We start from the raw sequence: 21856 nt of genomic DNA on the forward strand, positions 1-21856 counted from the left end.
ATTTCTAGGAGTTAAAGCTAACGGTGTGAATGGGAACTTATTTTTGGCAGCAGCCCTAAGACAGTGACCAATGTTACCACGATTTAGGTGACCGAATACTGTTGTGGGGTTTCTATAATTTTCACCAGGAACTTGTATTTTTTATATGTTTATGATAATTCCCTAGAAACGGAGGCTTGTTTTCCGCCTAAATTTTTTAATTAGAAAATACTCTTCAAAAAAATAACGCTTTTTAAGGAACAAAAGTAAATACATGAACATGAACAAATGAGTAAATAAATACATACATAATGCTATTTCATTCACATCCTCGGATGTCAGAGCCATCAGCACTTGTCACCCTCAAGGGGGAGAATTCTTTTTTTTTTTTTGATAGTTTTATCTTTGATTGTTTTACTCTTTAACAGTCTATAAACAACAACCAAGACCACTGAGTGAGACTGACTAGACTACAAATGGATTAGAAGCTACTTGAAGGCAGGGGTCATTATGTGCTTAGCTTATATTTCTTTTGTGTTGTCTATGGAAGGAAGTCAATAAAATAAACGATGACTTAATGCATCAACCATAAAACCCAAATGATAAGTCTTTTTCCTGTATTCCCCTTCTTTCAGTGACTATTTCTGAAGTTCTCTTTTTTCCATTATTTCTCCAATCTTTTTCCTGGCTTCTACTGATTCATGTTTTCTCAAGATCTAGCCTTGACTCTATATGTCTGTACTGTATGCTCTTAATAAAACTCCATATTGGCCAGGCCCAGTGGCTCATGCCTATAATCCCAGCACTTTGGGAAGCCAAGGTGGGCAGATCACCTGAGGTTAGGAGTTCGAGACCAGCCTGGCCAACATGGTGAAACCCCATCTCTACAAAAAAGACAAAATTAGCTAGGCCTGGTGGCGCTTGCCTGTAATCCCAGCTACTCGGGAGGGTGAGGCAGGAGAATCATTTGAACGCAGCAGGCGGAGGTTACAGTGAGCTGAGATCACGCCATTGCATTCCAGCCTGGGCAAGAAGGGCAAGCCTCCGTCTCAAAAAAAAAAAAAAAAAAGCCCATATACATGAATAAAAGCCTTCAACTGCCAGCACTAGAACTATATCTCCTCCGCCATCTTTACATCTAGAGAATGTATCAAATGCACAGTGTGCCTAATAAAACTTAGGCATATTGTAAATTTTATAGATTTTATCTATACAATCTCCCTTTCTTCTGTCTTGCTCTGTCAATAGCATTACCATGATCCTAATCTTGAAGCTGGAGAACTTTGGAGGTAACTTTTAATCTTCCTTTCTATTGCTTCTCATACTTAGCTGCTAACTTTGAACAATTTGATCTTTAAAATATATTTGGATCTTTTCAGTCTCAAGGGGGAAAATCCTTATTGCAAAAGATGAGATGGATTCTGTTTCTTTTATAGGAATAGTTTTACTATCATTTAGCTTTTCTTTCTATTAGTGATTTCATTTTAGTACCAGCTACCAGAAACCTCTGAATGGCCTTAGAGAACTAGGACACTGATATTTCTACCATAGTGACGAACTACACAATGACAATAATTGCATACAATGAGGACAAGAAACTCATCTGGCAGGCTTTTAACAGATATATCAACCACCCAAGTTTGTAACATATAAGATTTAAGAGTCCTGATTCTTGGTGGCTCACACCTGTAATCCCAGCACTTTGGGAGGCCGAGACGGGCGGATCACGAGGTCAGGAGCTCAAGACCATCCTGGCTAACCCGGTGAAACCCCGTCTCTACTAAAAAAATACAAAAAACTAGCCAGGCGAGGTGGCAGGCGCCTGTAGTCCCAGCTACTCCGGAGGCTGAGGCAGGAGAATGGCGTAAACCCGGGAGGTGGAGCTTGCAGTGAGCTGAGATCCGGCAACTGCACTCCAGCCTGGGCGACAGAGCGAGACTCCGTCTCCAAAAGAAAAAAAAACAAAAAACAAAAAACAAAAAGAGTCCTGATTCTACAGAAAATACGAGGAAGAATCCGTAACAGAAAATCAATCAACTAAAATGTCAATGGTCACCAGAGAAGCACGTCTGGCCACAAAGTGCAATCTGTTCTTGCCTAGGCCCTGGGAAAGAAAGTAGTGGTCACTCTCCCTCCTTCCAATCTCCAGCCTCCATGAGATGAAACGTCCTGAATGACCTGTGATGCTGGGTCTCCCTGCAGCAAGTGACCTTCTTCCTGTTACAGAAAAAGCTGCCGTTTACCATCAGGGCTGATGCTGACATAGCGACTGAGTGGCCACTAAGCAGGAGTCTCTGAATGTGTGGCCTGGGTGTGTTCCTAGACCTTCTGCAATGTTCCTAGAGATCCTGGACCTCTCGTCCCCCGCTCACGCGGAGGCCAGCCATCTGCCCGCCCCTCAGACAGATGCACACCATATAGATAAGACAGCCTTGTCTTATTTTGCTCACCCAAACAAGGTGGGCATGGAGAGGGAAGTGAGGAGAAAGGAAACACTTGAGCAGATCCAACACCTTATTCCCGGATACTGGGATAGGGTTCAGAGTCAGCATGTGGTCAGGGAGGTGACCCTGTTAGACCTCCATTTTCCTTTCCCCTGAGAGAAACTTCTCCCTAAGACAAGTGCTGGCACCTGCCCTTCCTTACGCAGACAGAATTCCTCTCCCCAAAATAAGCTGTATTTTTGCTGGAGAGTGAAAGGGGAGACCTTCACTCCATTTGCATCCAGGCCTGTGTATGTGTCAGACATAAAGCTGGAGGCAGACCCCACACAGTGAGGTTCTTGTTAAATGACTCACCAAGGGCCAAGGTACAGATCGCCAACCTGAGGCCCATGTGTGCAGGGCCTGGACCCACAGACATCATGTACATTATCAATGCTGCACAGGTGCTGGAGAAAATCTGCTTCAAATCAGAAATGGAACTGGGGAGAAGTGGTGAAATAGAAATACGAGGGCCCCTGTATCTCCTCCCTTCCCCCAAAATGAATAAGACAAAAGCAAAAGCATGAGAGGAAAAATAAGGAGAAATGGAGCATAGGGGGAGAGGTCCCATTTACGAGGCAGGGGGCACTGCTACTGCAAGCCCAACGTCAGCAAGTACCATCCACTAGCCAGAAATGGCACCTTCCCAGTAACAGACTTTTTTTTTTTTTTTTTTTTTTTTTTTGAGATGGAGTCTTGCTTTGTCGCCCAAGCTGGAGTGCAGTGGTGTGATCTTGACTCAGTGCAACCTCTACCTCCCAGGTTCAAGTGATTCTCCTGCCTCAGCCTCCCGAGTAGCTGGGATTACAGGCACCCACCACCATGCCTGGCTAATTTTTATATATTTAGTAGAGATGGGGTTTCACCATGTTGACCAGGCTAGTCTTGAACTACTGACCTCAAGTGATCCACCAGCCTCAGCCTCCCAAAGTGCTGGGATTCAGGCGTGAGCCACCGCGCCTGGCAGATTTCAATAAGGCATTCAGCAAATGTTAGCTTGGCCACAAAGCCCTGGGTTTCCAGACATGCTCATTTCATCCTTAATAAACGGCCTGTTTAACTTCTGAGGAAACTGCACCCCAGACAAGACAGTGGCCATGTAGCTACTTACGTGGCAGAACCAGGATTTGAACCTGAGGCTTCTAAATCTACTGATTGCATCCTATTGTACAATTTTTAGTTATAACAAGGTTCTATATGACTCAGAATATATTGTTCCATAATGAAAAAGAGGTCTTTGGAAAGCCTTGCTGGTGTTCTCTTTAACCTGAATTTCCTGCTAGGCACACTTACAGACTGAACACTTTAACTACATCCCAACGTGTCTAGCTGGAGGCTCTTGCCTGTGAATGCTGACTGGCTAAGATGTCTTTCCTTGGTCTACATATGATACACTGATCTCTATTCACAAGGGTTCAGACTTTGCGAGCTCAATGTTAGTAACCCCAGACTGGCTACTTTCCCAGAAAATGCACTTCAGAATTGACCACAGTTACCTGGATAAAGAATAAAAATAATGATCCCTTAAATGACCTAAAATGTTTAGCATCAGCAGATAATTTATTTCTAAGAAGGAGGCAGTGAAATGCACAGAGCTGGGAATAGTAAGAATTGAGATTTGGATCCAGCTCTGTTGCTGAATAGCTGGGTGACTTCAACCAAAGGACAAGCTTTCTGGGTCTCAGATCATTCCTTTGGCCTATACGCCTCACAGCTGCACAAGGACAGAATGAGAAAACTTGGGAATGCCCAGCAAATGAAGGGCTTGGCATTCCTCCTCTAGATATGTGAATTATGTATCTAAAGGTGGCCTGTTGGATCTCTTTTGTTAGGTTTGTAAGAGCAAGGGCAGTGATGCAGGGAAGACATCATCAACTCTCTTCTAGGGGTGTCCCTGACTATCGAGGCCTGCCCTAGACCTTACATGGTTCTCAACATGGTTCCTGAACTCAACAGAGACAGATGCACACTGTAAATACTTCTTGGTGCTCTGTGGTTTGGTCCTTAGAGTCTGTAGCGAGTCAAGCCTCATTAGGAACTGCACAAACTGAGGCTCCCACGTGGGCAGCCCACCCGCCATGACCATCTACGCCCTTGTTTGGTGTCTTCTGCTCATGCCTTCTTAACCCAGCTCCACACTGGGCACACTAGGCTGGGGGAGTCATTCTCAATGGGATCTAAGCCATTCATTCGAGGATGGGAGGAAGTTGTGAAGGGCTGGTGGGTCACCTGTAGCAATGGCAGCCTCCCTAACATGCCACGGAGGCTGGCATGGCTCTGTCAGAAGCCTTCTATGTCCTTGCAGGATGTACTGGGGGCTTCCTAACAAGACCTCGTGATACTTTTTTAGGTTGGCACTGGCCTCCCACCCACTTACTCTGCTCCCTCCTCTTTTACATGCTAATCCTGCCTTTCAGGTGCACAAGAGAACTGGGCTTTCCTGAATTCTAACTGCAACTTCATCCAGACTGCACTTTTTAGCTCAGTGTGCTGGATCAGTGCACCAGGGGAGATTCCAGTTCAATCCAGTCCCAGCCTCACAGTGGCACTGGACAGGACTCTGAGAGAGGTCCTCCCAAGGAAAGCATAGTTCCAATCAGCCAGGGCAGCAGAGGGGATATAGCTACTCCCCAACCCTGACTCATGCGCTTTCTTACCACCAAGACGTGCTCCAGGAGGTCCAAGTAGCCGAGGGTGCACTCCGTCCCGAAACGCAAGGCTCTGGTTCTCACCTCGTCACTGACATCGGGGTGGAAGGATGCTTGCTGGAGAGACAAAGGAATGTTGAAATCTTAACATGGGAAAAGCCAGCATTATTGGGCAGTCCCAGACTCAGAGGCAGGAGACCTTAACCCTGGTGACCTCGAGAAACTGCCCTGACTCTCTGGACAGAAGAGGTATCTCTCCTCCACATCCTTCTGCCACCTCCCACCTGCCCACAGCAGGCCCTCTGATGCAGTCTGTGTGTAGACTTTGTTAGTGCCCTGCAGCCAGATGATAGAAACAGCTCAATCTGGACCTCTGTTCCTCCTTTTCCCACGCCACATTTTTTTGAAACGCAAAAAATTCCACATGCACAAAAACATCCAGCAAGATTCATGATCAGTGCTTACAGCTGGAGACGTACTGACCTAGGGTCAGCCTTGCCTCTCTTTAGCAGCTTAAGGGGTCCTGAAAGCCCCTCTCTGCTCACAGGCTAATGAAGCCCAGGCTCTCACCCCGGGCCTGACCATGCTACAGTCAGTGAGGCCTCCGTGACCGAGCCCTCTAGCTCCTGGGAAACTCCAGATAGCGAGCTCCCCAGTACCCTAGAGGCACCATAACTCATCTCATATTATACAAAAGCCGAGATACACAAACCAGCATACATGCTTAACAGAGCATCTTGAGCTTTTTTCTTGTACTTATGACCTGCTAACTTGAGTCATTCATGATTACATCATTTCTGAAGGGATACCCATTCAGAGTCACCAGATAAAATGCACCCAGTTAAATTGGAATTTCAGATAATCAATGAAAAAAATTTCTTAGCAAGTATGGGACACCCTATTTTTTATTTGTTAAACCTAGCAACCCTACCCCTTCCTTCTACAGCTTCCCTCTGGAAAGAAACTGAGGGGCTTGCAGAAATACATAAAACTACAAAGATATCGCTAATCAGGACAAACACAAATCACACATTAGGACAAAAGGTAAAGGATGAGGGCAAAGACCAGGATCCATGTTTTATCCACTCAAGCCCCTCTTCCTAGGAACGGGAGTGCTGATGGGAATACCCTGGGCTCCCGCCTTGACTTACCCCCAATCCCTGGACAGAGTGGGGCTAATTCTCATGGCCAGCATGTTATGTATGAGCTAGGTTTACCTCATCTGAGGACTAATGGGCTCAGAGGCAGGAACCAAGAGCCATGCTCCCAGCCACCCACCATCACATGTTATTCATCCTCATACCCGTGCCGCGAACGGAGAGGCACAACGCCCCGCGTCTGTTTGATGAGACAACACTGTGGGAAGACACAGGCTCAGATGCTACTCAGAGTCACTTCCAGCAGGTTATGTGCAAGCCCCTGTGCAGGGAGTGGGTGAGGTGGAGCTGAGGTGCTTGCGTGCACTGCTGGGGGCTCTGTAACCGGGTAGAACCCTTTGGGAGAATAATCTGGCACTAATTAAACTCTTATACTATTGGACCCACTAATTCTACTTCTGGGAATCTTGCCTAAGGAAATAATCCAAAGCATAGAAAAAAACATATATGCCCAAAGAAGTTTACTGCAGTAAAGTTCATGATTTTTTAAAAATGTAGACAGCCTAAATATCTGTCAACAGTGGGAAGATAATATTCATTAAAGGTACTTTGTAGTCATTAAAAAGTCAGCAATACAGCAACACAGAAATAGCTTTGTAACATTAATCATAATAGTAGATATAAAATTACATCTAATATACACGTGTGCACATGAAAGTAAGACCAGAAAGAAATATGCATGAGAATTAACTTAGGGTTTAGGTAAGTCTTTCTCTCTGCCTAAGGAACTGCAGTAATCCTTCCATTCTAAGATGAGTCAGTATGTAATTTTCTGCCCCTCCGTGTGTGGGCTGAGTAGGGTAGCCAGGGAAAAGGCAGAGCTGGACTAGAGCGACTAGGCCCTTCTGCTTGGCATGTAAGGCTTCCGTCTTGACTACCACTCAGCACCCCAGTTTTCCTGTCTATGCATTATTGCATGCACTCCCTTTCAGCCAGAGACCTCATTTCCTTTTGCAAAGGGGTGAGGGATACAGGAGACCAAGGGAAGCAGAAATGTTAGTAAGTTCGCTAAGTCAGTCCTATCCTAACAGGAGCATCAGGGCTCAGCAGTGACTCCTGTCGAGTCTGATTTTGGTGGGTGAAGCTGACGTTCAGGCTTCAGCGCTCTGGCTGCTACCTTGTCCTGCAAAGCCCAGATAATGTGACCTGGGGCCAAGATGACAGAGAGGAGCTGAAGATGGCCAAATAGCACCCACGCTGTTCTTACCTGAGCTCCTCCCCGGAAAACAGGGGAGCACATGTTAGGAGAGACTTAAAACTCTGAGCTGCATTCCCTTTAAAAAGACCATTTAATCATGGTTTTTTTTTTTTTCTGTTCAGTTTCCCCTGTTCATGTCTGTAGCCTGGGGACAAAAGCGTCTGTCATGCATCAACCATAGCGACCTTGAGTACTACATCTGGGAGGCCCTGAGTAGCAGAAGCAGAGTGGCTGAGGACTCAGGAGAGCCAATTTCAGTTCTGGTTCTAAGAGTAAATAGCTGTGTGACCTTGGTCATGCCACTTCTCTCTCTGAGCCCACTTCATCATGTGACAAATAGAATCATTACTTTCGCCTTTCTCATATGGGATCAAATGAGAGAATATCCATGACAGTCCTTCTAAAATTTTGAGGTGCCGTGTGTGTACACCATGATGCACACAGCCCTTATCTTGCTAGGTAAATACTTCTGATTGAGGATGTAACCCCTTTGGCAGTTATCACTTCTGGTAGGTGGACTCCATCGAGCATATCAAAGTGGCCAATACTTGCAGCCTCAAGAGAGAGAGAGTCCTAACTCCCTGATCTAGCAGCCCTGGGTCCTTTGTGAAAGTGGAGTCTTTCCAGCCCTGTTTCTTCCAGCCCACCCTCTTCTCTGCACCCTCCGTCACACCCAGGGGTCCCGTAAATGTGGTACTGTCTCCCAGGGTTGGGCCCTTGCACACAAATTCCCTCATCGCCCCCTTCTTTACCTCCCTCTCCTGAGGAGCCACCAAGAAGATGTAAGAGTTGGATCTTGCAGCAGCAACTCCAGCTTAACTCACTTTACCACAAAGAATGGCTCTGTTCCCTCAGACCCCATGCTGCAGGACCAGGTCTTTAATTCTGGGTCAATGCCCGCCCTCACTCACCATGGCAGGGGATCATCAATTGATCGCAGAGCAGAAGTTAGAGTCCCTGGGGGCAAGGCTGTCCCTAGAAGGGTGAAGGCCTGGGGTGGGGGCTCTTACAGTTCACTTTCCTAATAGATCAAAAATAAAGGTTCCAGGCCCTGGGTCTCCACAGCTCCCTCACCAAGCACAGGCTCAGGGCAGTTGCTCCAACTATCTACCCAAGGAACAGAGGAATTTTTCCAAGATGTCTAGCACAGACTGAGAAAAGTAGCTCCCCGAGTTCTGCTGTATTCCTCCAACTCACTTCCTCACCAGGGATGGCAACACCTCTCCTAGTGCACAATGGCTGACCTATGGAGGTAAGAAAGGGTCCAGCAGAAGAGCGAACAGTTTCCACTTGGAGGAGCTGGAACCAAGTGCTGCAATTCCTATCCACCACCCTCGGAGAGGCCTCCACCACACTCTGCAAAAAGGCCTCCTGCCTATTTAGGAAGAACTAGAATGAAGTGGGAGGATTAGGGCCAGCAGGGCTGACTCCATTTCCTCTCAAACACAAAACTGCCTTACAGAGTCATTTCCCACAGGCTGGTGCATATGCCATATTCAGCGTGCATTTTTTTTTTTTTAAAGGGACAGGGTTTTGCTCTGTCACCTAGGCTGGAGTGGAGCAGCATACTCATAGCTCACTGCAGCCTTGAACTCCTGGGCTCAAGTGATCCTCCTGCTATAGCTACTCTTCTGAGTAGCTAGGACTACAGGTGCACACCACCACACTTGGTTATTTAAAAAAAATTTTTTTAAGAGATGAGGTCTCATTATGTTGCCTAGGCTGGTCTCAAATTCCTGGTCTCAAGCGATCCTCCTGTCTCAGCTCCCAAAGTGTTGGGATTTCAGGCATGAGCCACCACAACTGTCCCTGTGTGCATTTTTATTACAAAGTTTAAGGTTCTGAGCCCCTCTCTTTTTTCAGACCTACACCAAGCAACCCAGTCATGACAGAGAATCATCTATGCATCCAAATCAATGCCAAGGCCTTTACCTTGCAAGCCGTCAACATATCTGACACGGCTTTCCGGCTCAGGTTGGCAGTAGCAATCACGTCCTCCTGTCTACACGAGTTTCCAGCTGCCACGGCTTTGGTTGTTGCCATGGTGATGCCTTTCGTCATCCTTATAGATTCTTCAGGTGATGATGTCTTTTCAGGTACATCTTTTGACTGGAACAACTGGAAGTCAGAAACAGAGAGATTAAAAAAATCAAAAAGGAAAAGAAAAAAATAATTTATTCTTCTCCAACCAGGCTGTAGCTTGTGTCTGAAATCTGAGCTAGTAACTGGAAGAAACTGTCGCATGGCAGGAAATTAGAAATCTGAGTACAGTAATATGGTTCTTGTTTTCAAGATTCTCACGGACAAACCTCTTGGCCTACACTAAGCATTCACGGGAACAATATGGTGAGGGAGACGTATGTAGAGTGTTAACCTGTTGGTCTGCAGAAACTGACACCCAATATTTACACACTACCCATCCTGTGAAAGGTTGTTGCATGGCTTCATAGTTCTCTTCCCCCATCCCTGCTGGTGCTTTGGCAGTTTCCATAAACTCTCAGTCCCAGTGTTGGTTTCAGGGTAGGACTGACCTGGCCACATCACTCAGGACTCACCTCTCTCTCTCTAAGGGGATGTGAGGTTGGGGGAAATGAAGCATCAGTTCCTTCTATTCTTAGCCTGTCTTATAAATATAACTGCATAATTGTGCAGAGGTGTTCATGTCGAGTGTGCCATGGTGACACTGTGAATTATTTAGCAATCTACCCACCCACCCCCTTTACAGAGGCTGAAATAAATTCATCATGGTAAGTCAATATCCCATTTCTGCTTCATGCTCATCTGTTCTGCCTCTCTAACATGAGCAATTGGTACCCCGGATGTGTGCTGAATGTGCATCTGTCCCTACATGAGGGGCCCTAGCCTAGGTGGGGCTGCCCTGTCTTCAGCCCTAGGCAACCATGTTTCAGCAAGGAAGGCTTCCCTGATGCAGAAGAGCAGGCTCAGTCGGTATCCCATAGAATGCCAACCACTGTCAAACATCACTGCCCCCTGAAAATGGGCAGCTGCAATTAAGCAGTCTAAGATCCCAAATCCCCACTTCACCCTTGAATGTTACAGTGGAATGAAGGCCACATGCAGAGTCCTTCACACTAATGTGGTCCTCATGACACGTGTTGCATGGAAACCCACGATCTGGGTGAATTTTATTCAGCCGGCATAAAATTCAGTGAGCCCGGCTCACAGGAGCCTTGACCTCCTGGGCTAAAGTGATTCTTCCACCTCAGCCTCCTGAGTAGCTGGGACTACAGGTTCACGCCACCACACCCGCCCAACTTCTTAATTTTTTGTAGAGATATGGTTTCCCTATGTTGCCCAGGCTGGGCTCAAACTCCTGGGCTCAAGCAATCCTACTGCCTCAGCCTCCCAAAGTGCTGGGATTACAGGCATGCACCGCCACGCTTGGCCTCTGGGTGAATTTTAAATCACACCGGTACACTTAGAATAACCCATGTGTCTGTAGTTTCCCAGAATAGCTCCAAATTTCAAGTCTCTTCGATCCCCACCATTAGGCCTGCCTATGCATGTCAGAAGCTGTGTTCACAGGGGTGCCTGTGCCACCCCATCCCTAGCTTCAGGAGGCTCAGCACAGAGTGAGAGACTCCATTTGTTTGGGAGAAAGTAAGTATCCAGTAATCCAGATAATTCTTCTGGATCTTATCCAAGACCATCAAGGTGGTGCCTCTGTGAGTCTGCAAAAACTACAGTGTTACTGAGCTTGGCATGACCCCCAATGCAGATATGGCTTAGATCATAACATCCAAGTCCCTTTGAGTACCTGGAAAGCCTTCCCAAGAAAGACAGGTACAAACAAGCCTAGACTGTGAAGACTATAATAAATACCTAACTCTTCAATGTCTAGACACAAATGAACACCCATAAGCATCCAGGAAAACATAACCTCACCGAATCAACTAAATAAGGTACCAGGGACTAATCCTGGGGATGTGTGACCTTTCAGACAAAGGATTCAAAAGAGCTGTGTTGAGAAAACGCAAATTCAGGATAACACAAAGAGGGAATCGGAATCCTGTCAGATACATTTAACAAAGAAATTGAAATAATTAAAAAGAATCAAGCAGAGATTCTGGAGCTGAAAATGCAATGAACATACTGAAGAATGCATAAGAGTCTTTTAATGGCAGAGCTGATCACACAGAAGAAATAATTAGTGAGTTTGAACACAGGCTATTTGAAAACATAGTCAGAGGAGACAAAAAAGAATACAAAAGAATGAAGCATGCCCACAGGATCTAGAAAATAGCTTCAAAAGGACAAATTTAAAGAGTTATTGGCCTTAAAAAGGAGGTAGAAAAAGAGATGGGGTAGAAAGTTTATGCAAAGAGAACTTCCCAAACCTAGAGAAAGCTATCAATATCCAAGTACAAGAAGGTTAGAGAAGACCAACCAGATTTAACCCAAAGAAGACCACCTCAAGGAGTCGAATAATCAAACTCCCAAAGGTCAAGGATAAGAAAGGATCCCAAGAGCATCATGAGAAAAGAAACACATAACACACAATGGAACTCCAATATGCTTAGCAGCAGACTTCTCAGTGGAAGATGTACAGGCCAGGAGAGTATGGCATGACATATTTAAAGTGCTGAAGGAAAAAAACATTTACTCCAGAATAGTATAGCTGATGAAAATAGACAAATGGGATTACACCAAGTTAAAAAGCTTTTGCACAGCAAAGAAACAATCAACCCACAGAATGGGAGAAAATAGTTGCAAACTACCCATCTGACAACGGGTTAATAACTAGCCTGTGTAAGGAGCTCAAACAATTCTATAGGAAAAAATCTAATAATCTGATCAAAAGATGGGCAAAAGGTCTCAATAGACATTTCTCAAAAGAAGACATCCAAATGGCAAACAGGCAGATGAAAGGGTGCTCAACATCATTCATCATCAGAGAAATGCAAATCAAACTACAATGTGATATCATTTCACCCCAGTTAAAATGACTTATATCGAAAAGGCAGGCAATAACAAATGCTGGCAAGGATGTGGAGAAAAGGGAACCCTTGTACACCGTGTGTGGGAATGTAAATTAGTACAACGACTATGGAGAAGAGTTTGGAGATTCCTCAAAAAACTAAAATTAGAGCTACTTTATGATCCAGCTATCCTACCCAAAAGAAAGGAAATCAGTTTATTGAAGAAAAGTCTGCACTCCCATGTTTATGCAGCACTATTCACAAAAGCGAAGATTATATATATGAAGTAAACTGCAATAAACATGGGAGTGCAGATATCTCTTCAATATTATATATGTGTGTGTGTGTGTAGCACTGTATATGTGTATCCATTCATCAGTTGATGGACACTTAGGCTGCTTCCAAATCTTGGCTACTGTGGTACACATACACAATGGGGTACTATTCAGCCATAGGAAAAAAAAAAATGAGATCCTGTCATTTGCAACAACATGGATGGAACTGGAGGTCATTATGTTAACTGAAATAAGCCAGGCACAGAAAGACACACTTTGCATGTTCTCACTTATTTGTGACAGCAAAAATTAAAATAATTGAACACATGGAGATAGAGGGTAGAAGGATGGTTGCCAGAGGCTGAGAAGGGTAGTAGGGAGGTGGGAGGTTGCGGGTGGGAAAGTGGGGAGAGATAATGGGTACAAAAAATAGAAAGAATGAATAAGACCTAGTATTTGATAGCACAGAGAGTAACTACAGTAATAAATAATTTAATTGTACATTTAAAAATAACTAAAAGAGTATAACTGGATTGTAACACAAAGGATAAATGCCTGAGGTGATAGATACCCCAGTTATCCTGATGTGATTATTATGCATTGCATGCCTGTTATCAAAATATCTCATGTAACTCCTAAGTATAAACACCTACTCTGTACCCACAAAAATTAAAAATAAACAAAAAACAAAAAAGGAGCTGTGTCTGGATTTTGGTAGCAAACACTCAACCTGTGCAGCCAGGCGAGTGCCAGACAGTGGTACTTATGGCACCACATTTTTCAGTTACTCCTGTATTTTTTAGTTTCTCCTTTAAAGCATGCACTGAGCGCAACATCCATCAAGGCTAGATTCATTAACGATATGACAAGAAAACCCAAGGTTGTCACCCAAACCCCGCGGAACTGCTCTACTATTGTTTCTAGTGCTCTAGGGTTGCCTTTGCAGGTGACCCTTTAAAGGTGCAGAACAATTGGCAGCAAAGGCAGGTATCCCTCTTCCCCCAAAAAGTTGAATCTGTGATCAGACCTCCTATCAAACAGAAATCTGTTTGAAGCTACTCATTTTCGGCATATTTCTGTGTGTGGGGATTAGAATGAGTCAATCCACAACCATTGTGGGATCATAAGAACAGCAGGTATCATCCACATTGCAGTGACTCCAGAACGTCCTTAACTCTGCAATGCTGGAACAAGTCAGAAAAGAACAAGGTCAATTTCTCTTAGGTCAGATGACTCCAATGGAAGGAAGCTGGATTTTCAAGGGAAGTGTCTCAGGTAAAGGCTTCCAGGCTTTTCCAATAGCAAACGGCAGACTTCCAATTCTGCATGTGTGCGGGTACCAAGAGCAATGTGCATCAAGAGAGGCTGTGCGCTGTTCACAGGGTTAATGCTCCAGGTAAGCGCAGTCATACTGACTTTCCCTTTTTCCAGGAATTGTTGACAATGCTTTGATTTTGTGCTATAGTTTTAGTGGAACTAAACCTGAATAGTCCTAAGTGATACATTTCAATTAACTCCTTGATTACAATGACACATCAATCCCAGCCAAACTCAGTGACACATGGGGTCTCAATTATATAAAACTACCAGCAGGCAGGTGAAGGGGCATTCTCAGTTCAGGTGTTTTAGGTAAAACCTCATTGGTAAAAAACCTCAAATGAGCCCTGACTTGGGTCAGTTGTGGGACTTTGGTACCCAAGGGAGGTAACTGCTGACTCCTTACCGTAAGCTCCTGCTTTATGCATTCAATTGTGGCCTCAAGCGCCCTGGTGCCCCGGGTGGCCTCATCCTCCACCGCCTTTACAGTCTTGAGGAGGGAGGTGACATTAGTCACCATCACCTGCACAGGAAGAAAGAATGAACTCAGATAGTGCAGTGTCTCAGGTTCAGCCCCTACTCCTTTTACTTCTGGATCACATGCTATGAGCAAGGACACCTCTCTTTCCTTTAAGTGACAAGAGAACTCAGGTGTTCGTCCCCAGCCAGTGCCCCACTCTACCTTGGCGGCCCCCTTGAGCTGGTACATGGAAGGGTCGTCTGCTGGCTTGCTGGCAGCTCCCTTGGTAGCACTGATGAGATCGGAAAGGGCCTTGGCTACATCTTTGATGGCGTTGATCAAAACCACCTGAAAGAGAGCACCGAGCCCAGGTGAGCAGGCAAGATGTCAGCTGCGGGCTTCACCAAGGCATGCAGCCTGAGAGCAGGCCAGGGCACAGAGAACGAGAAAGACAGTCTAAAGTCTGCAGCATGGCAGACCTCCTGGGAAGCAACCCTTGGCGATTCTGATACAGGTCTCAGGACTTTGAAAAGCTGCCCAGGGCAGGCTGAAGCCGAGCCAGAATGGAGAAGTCAGGTGTAAACGTGCAGCTTATGTAAAACCTCCTAGACAGCAACCTGGCAGATGAGCTGCCTCTGACAGCATGAAGGACACCAGAGAGGCAACACCACTCACTCCTAACTGGCACCCTGAACACTGAGTAAAAATCCCCAGCTGACCCCGGCCCTCAAGGCCCCACAGCAGCCCTGCCCAACTCTCTGGCTATGAGGGTGCTCTGCTGTAGGTACACAGGTCGGCCTGTCTTCTCCATGGGAAATCTTGACTCGTTCCTGTTCAGGGCCTTTGCTCGCTGTTCTAACTGGGCCTCAGCTCAAATGTCATGTCCTCAGAGGCTTTTCCGATCCCTCAGCTAAGGGCCCATTCCCACAATTGCTGAAACTGTCAGGTTGCCGTTTTATTTACAGCACTTATCAGTAGGTGGAATTATTTTATCATTTATTCACTTATAAGTCATCCGTCTTCTCCCTCAACTTGAATGAAAGCTCCAGGAGGCTTAGCCTGGACTTCTGCTTTGTTTCACGCTTGTAACAGGGACGAGCACCCAGCAGGTACTCAGTAAATACTTGTGGAATGAAGATGCAGGTATGTTCCCACATAAACCTGGATGTGATGCATTATCTGTGTTTGCTTTTCTAATTTCACAGAGACCACAGATCATCTTTTCAAAGTGCTGGATTTAGAGTGAAAAGTACCAGGTCTAGATGGGAATTACACAATATTGGGCATTGCAATGAAGTGTTCCCAATCCAGTAGCTCCAGTAACTCCTATTTCTATAATAATAAAAGCATTTTCCCTTTACTGAGGGCAGTGTTCAGGCGCTGAGCCAAGCACTCTACACACATTATCTCATTTACTCCTTGCCACCACCTTTTCAAGTGGGAACCACAATCCTTCTGTCCACACTCCCAGAGTCTAGGAGTGGCAGACTTGGGATTCAGAGTCTGGTGAGCATGAGGGCACGGTCTTAACCTCCACACTATGCCATGCCTGTGTGTGTGGCTCCGGCTCCTCATCCACAGTGAAATGAGTGTGCTAGCCCCATCTACCTCATTAAATTGTTTTGAAGATAAACTGGGATCTCCGATGTGAAAACGTATTAAGGGTGCAGTGGCGTGATCTCGGCTCACTGCAACCTCTGCCTCCTGGGTTCAAGCGATTCTCCTGCTCAGCCTCCCCAGTACCTGGGACTACAGGCGCCCGCCACCTGTAGCGGAGGTTTTTGTGAACGCTTAGAATTCCAAAAGGCAGCCAGTCTGAATTCTGATGTTATCAGAAATCCAACAGAAAGGATGAAATGGTAGCATAAGGAATGTTTCCTCTCGGAGCTCTGCTCCACTCATGGGTGTCAGGGAGGGAAGGGTTTTGCCGTGAGGGAACGAGGCGGTGGCCTCAAGTGAAGCAGCATAATCACTGCATCTCCTGGCGGCACTGAATGGCAGGGGGTTTCTAACCAGGTTTGTCCAGACAGACTAGTTTACTGAGAATGGTTTAAGGAGTGAAAACTGAAGTGCTTGGCATTTCATGGTTCTGGGAATAGAGAGAACAGAGTTTTTTGTTTTGTTTTGTTTTGCTTTTCAAGTTTTGCGCTCTGGGAACAGGCATCATCCATTTATTAATGACTTTTGTTGGCTGTTAGTTCAATAATAGGTGAACACATACTTGTTCAGTAGCCAGTAGCCACTATGTGCCAGGAGCTGTGCTGGGTGTGCAGGTTTCCAAGATGAGCAAACTGTGGTGACTGTCCTTGAGGAGCAATGGTTTGGGAAGGGGACCAAGGAACATGCAGGTGATCTCAATGAAATTGCCAAATATCAGAAGCAGAGGTCACAGAAGCACAGCGTCCTTCCCTAGCCTACCAGTTCTCTCTCTTCCTTGAGAACCAAAGTTCTCACCTGGGCCATCTACAGGTGCTGTGTTCATTTCCCCACCCCTGTCTGGCTGCTGCGCCACCACTCCACAGAAGCAGCTGGGGACACCAACGTCCTCGATGGCACTCAGTGGTTACTGGAACGGGCCAATAACCTTCCCAGACTTCCCTCTTTCTTGACTCTCACTATCTCTGATGGGTTGAAACACTCCATCCTGGCAACACGATGTCTGCGGCTTTCCTCCCCGCAGCTGCTGCTGCTTCTCGGTCTCCTGCGCCACTTGCACGGTAACGTGGTCTGAAATGCTGGATTCCTCCGGGCTCTGCCCTGACCACCCTGGCTTTTCCTCTCATGTGGTTGCAGTCGCTATCTCTATGGCAACAGTCCCTGAACCCACAGCCCTGTGCCTGGGCAGGCTCAAACGCACTCACTAGTTCTACCTGCGTGTGGCTCCAGCACTTCCATCACCTCCACCTCCCTGCCCACACCAGCTCTCCCTTCAGGGCACAAGGAGCCGCCTTTCACTCCTCCCCCTCCCTCAGGCATGCCGTGCTCCAGCCTTCCCCAGGCCAGGCCAAGCCTTCCCTCTAGACTCTCCTCAAATCCCTCAGCTTGTCTCCATCCCCATGGCCACCACCACAGTCTGTGCCACTCTCTCGCTTGGATGACTGCCTCCTACCGGTTCCTCAAACCAGACATACTCGCACACACATTGTCTACTTCAAAAGTTCCTGTTCTGCCTTAGGCCGCTTCTGAGGCGTAGCGTGCAGCATTCATGGGAAGACCAGGAGGACGCACTCCCCAGGCCCTGCTGGTACCTGGGTCTCGGGGTCGTCGGAGCCCAGGCTGGCTGCCCCCAGCTTGACCACTTCTGCGAGCTGGGTGATGGTGGCTGCTGAGGACTGGGCCGCCTGGGCCAGCTTGTCAGGAGTGGACGCAGCTCCTGACACGAGTAGTTTCGTGTCTTCCACCAAGGCCTTGGCTGTCTTGAGAATGTTCTCCCTGAGAGAGCCAGGAGGGGCAGGGGAGAGGGGGAGAGACAGAGGGCAAAGCTTGATTACTTCAAGAAGAAAAGAAATCCCTCACATGGGGCTTTTGTTAAAGGGCTTTGAAGAAGAGAAGTGCTGTGTTACACCTCCCCTTACCAAGGGACTCTCATCTTTCACAAATGCAAAACTGGGGGGAGAAGAAGAAAGTCAGCCAGTATTCATTCACATAGCCGACTGACAGGAAAACTTCAGTGAAAGTCAGGCCCACCACCCCGGCTCCGTTCCCAAGCCCTATAGTTCAATGAAAGGTCAGCTTCTTTTCTGTGGTTCCTACTGTCCCTTAAAATACATCATAGTCTCAGTGACTGTGAGGACATGTGGGCTGGGGCACCTTGTTCAGGATCAGAGGCTGGGCTTGGGAAGGGAGAGCAGAGCTCTGGGAACCGCCTCCCTAGCCCAGCCCTTGGATTGCAGAGGGGAAGAAAGGTGTTGGACACGTGGTGAGGTTTCAGGGGTCCCTAGCAGCAGACAGAGAGGCTCACGGCAAGCTCAGCACACAGGGTTTCCCAAAACAGGGTTTAAGCGAAATAGGCCTGCCCCCGCCATTCCCAATCCTGCTGGGGTTGGCCAGCAGTTCGAGGAACAGCTTTCTGGCTCAGAATGTGGCAGGTCTAAAAGCTGTCCTTTGCTGTAGCAGGCTGGATTTAAGGCTGTCAAAGGCAAAGCTCGAACCACGACACTGTGTTTACAGTTGGCAAAGGGGGCTTATTCTGATTACACGGTTCACTTTCCCAACTTGTGCATCTTGTTGAAATCAAAACAGATAACTACATTTCTGGCTCTCAGGTGGCGTCTCCAAGTCGATCATGAGTTTCAGGGGCAGGCCAGCCTGAACCTCTCCCCGTCCAGGACCCCCACGTACCTGTGGTCTGCGAAGGTCTCACTGTTCTCTGCATTTAGCGTCCCCGCTGTTGCAAACATAATGGTGGTGTCCAGGTCAGCAATGATCCCAGACACAGCGGTGGCAGCTGTAATACATGCCTGGGTTCCTTTGTTCCCGGCCTGGAGAGCCGAGAGCACTAATGAGACCTGTAGGCAGAAAGGGAATGTCAGGGGAGCTGGGAAGTGGAGAGAACAGAACCTAAAAGCAGAGTCTGAAAATACTGAATTATCTCCTAGGAGCTGATGTGGCTTAGGGGTTACAGGCACACGTCTGGAGTCAACAGCCTCGGTCTGAATACCAGCTTTGCCATTTAAAGGCCATGTGACCTTAGGCAAAGCTGCTTTACCTCTCCAAACCTCAGTTTCCTCACCTGTAAAATGGGTCCATTATTTCTGCCCTATTAGGGCTGACAGGATTAAGTAGGAAGAAAAACATCTGTCAAGTGTCTAGCAAGGCATTTGGCATACAGTAAGTGCTCAGTAGAGGGCAGATGCTGTTTATTTAATTACTACTATGTTTCTGAAACCACAGAATGGGATAAAGGATTAGGCTCCTGTGAAAGGTGTGGCAATTACATCCCCTTTTATTGGGTTTTCAGTAGGAACAGGCCACTGCCACCACTCATCACTCCTTCACTGGGATGGAAATACTCCAGAATGGAGTTCGGAAGGGCTGGAGTCTGGAGGGGATCTCTACTTCTAGCACTCCTGCGAGCTGTCATCCACCCCTGAACCATCATTTCAGTGCCCCGAGGGCACTCGGGTGTCTTCCATGTCAGAAATCCTGTGCTGTCACCCTCACCCACCACATACACACTCACTGTTCCAAGATTCTTTCCTATGACATAAACCTGACCATGCTAAGACCCTGCTTACAAGTCTCCCCTGGCTGAACTCCCCTTCTGGTCATGTGTCTGCTTCACCTGGCTCTCACCACATCCGCCAGCTCCTGACTTTCCCAAACACTCCCACCTCTCCACCCTGGGTCCGCGCTCTGCCTGCAATGCCTCCTGCCCCTCTCCCTGAGCCACCGAACTACTTGGCCTGCAAGACACCAAAGTGAAGAAAGAAGGAAAAGCCACCAAACACAGATATATCATCCTGTGCCTCAAGCAGCCTGCAAAACAGTTGAGCCTCCTGCCCCTGCTCCCCTCTTCCAGAGACAGTCCAGCCTCCTGGGATTCCACAGCACACCGTCCTCGCCCTCAGGATGGCCCACTGCACCCAATGTAAATTGCATGTGTCAGGCTAGTGGCTGGAGGCTCTTTGAGTCCAGGAGCCCTCGTATTAATCTGTGTGTGCACACACCCGCTACCCTTGACCATGACCCAAAGAAGAATCTGACAACGTTTCGTACGTATATTTCTTAAAACATGCTGACCAGGGCAGGGGAGAAAACTGTGTCACTGTGCCAGCAAGAGGCGTGGAGTATGAGACACTCTGTCCCCAGTGCTGCTTAGATCTCAGCAGAGGCTGTGGACACAGTCTGGCAGGAGAGGCACAGGGACCATTTCCTTGGTACCTACCACATTCTGAGACCAGCCCACAAGGAATTGTTTCTCTTCCTCATCTGCCTTTCTTTTAAATGCTACTAGGTCCTACCAGGAAAAGGCAAGTCAGACTGGCATAGAGCTGCCCTGGAAGTGAGGTATCCAGGTTCTGGAAAGCCCCTCAGAGGATGCATGACAAAGGCCAAGACAAGTATCATGGGAAGCCTAAAGGGGTGTGTGTGTGTGTGTGTGTGTGTGTGGGAGACGTTCTTAGCCAGGGTGAAAGAAAAAGAGCCCAGAAATAGCAACCCACCCTCTGTGAAGGGTGTGCCAGCCAGCAGGTGTTTATTGAGTATCTGCTAGTCACTAGGGGCTGAGGACACAAAGGCAGACAAGTCGTGGCTGTGTGTGGGTGCACTATATACACCATCAAGGCATATAATAAGACACAAAGCATAGAGGACAGGGATGCACAGCAAGAAATAGTCAAAAGGCCAGTTGCTAGGAATGGGCCACCTCCTCCCCTTTGGTGCTCCCTCCAGCTATCCCAAATCAGGGACCCACAGTCGGGACAGGGTGCAGGGCCCAGGCCAGCTCAGGAAGATCAAGCTGCTTGGCCATGCCTGCAAACACTATGCAGCTTGGACCCCTCTCCTCCCTTCCTGGTGCTCCCGCTACAAGGCCTTTTATGGGGGAATTTGGCAAGAATAACTTCAATAACAAGAAAGGGCTTTGAAAGGCAGGCAAATGCCTTCCTCCAGCTGAGAGATTTATTTCCTTGTCTGTGGAGTCCCAGGAGGCTGGACAGCCCTGTGGGCTACGGGAGAAGGCCAGACTGTGGCTTGGCCTCGGGGAGGGCCACGGACAGAGCAGTCTCTGTGGCAGCACCTTCCAGCTGAGGGTCCTCCCTGCCCACCCCTCAAGTCGGTTGCCAAGTTTCTAAACAGGACAGAGCTCTATGTCCTACGAACCAGAGTGAAGGGAAGGGGAAAAGCTATCAAGCCTGGATGCTTTATCCTGTACCTCAAGCAGCCTGCAAAACAGCTGACCTGAAAAATGATTCCGAGACAAAAAGCAAAGCAAAAGACTCACATACTGGGGAAGAATAAAAGAGCTACTTGGGAATGAAGAAACATTCTAAGTATGGCATGGTTAACTGGGGAAAACTGCCCGGGGAAAAAGAAGTTTGGAGGAAAGTTTTGAGAAAACAGTGGCTAGATTTATGAAATGTGTGACTATGTGTCTGGTACTGCACCAGGCACTTTTACACGTATCAGCACAGTACATCTTTGCAGTTCTCTGAGTCAGACATTATATATTTTAATCCTCATTTTACAGACGAGGAAATCCAGTTGTGGAAAGGTGAAGTACCTTAGCTAAGATCTTAGAGCCTTGTTCACTACTCCACGAGAATCTCTCTACAAACAAGTGTCTTTAGAGTCAGAAAACCGAGGGCAAGTTTCTGCTTCTCCACGAAGGTACACGCCACTGCCCCATGTGGCCTAACCCACCCTACTTCACTGTCTCATCTGTAAATTAGAGGTTACA

General features: G+C 47.2%; 1 protein-coding gene across 2 annotated transcripts in view; it reads right to left on the reverse strand.

The window, feature by feature from the left end:
* The window catches only part of TLN2 (talin 2), a 467299-nt gene that overhangs the window by 26799 nt on the left and 418644 nt on the right, over positions 1 to 21856 (reverse strand). For both annotated transcript variants that reach the window (XM_017869077.1, XM_017869076.1), the window contains 6 exons: positions 18799 to 18965; positions 17706 to 17889; positions 14680 to 14805; positions 14404 to 14520; positions 9398 to 9583; positions 5120 to 5227 (listed from right to left, as the gene is read on the reverse strand). In XM_017869077.1, coding sequence (XP_017724566.1) covers positions 5120 to 5227; positions 9398 to 9583; positions 14404 to 14520; positions 14680 to 14805; positions 17706 to 17889; positions 18799 to 18965 — 888 coding nt within the window. The remainder of the gene's footprint in view (positions 1 to 5119; positions 5228 to 9397; positions 9584 to 14403; positions 14521 to 14679; positions 14806 to 17705; positions 17890 to 18798; positions 18966 to 21856) is intronic.

This window comes from Rhinopithecus bieti, unplaced genomic scaffold (genome assembly GCF_001698545.2).
Source record: "Rhinopithecus bieti isolate Rb0 unplaced genomic scaffold, ASM169854v2 scaffold_4908, whole genome shotgun sequence".
NCBI classification, from domain to species: domain Eukaryota; kingdom Metazoa; phylum Chordata; class Mammalia; order Primates; family Cercopithecidae; genus Rhinopithecus; species Rhinopithecus bieti.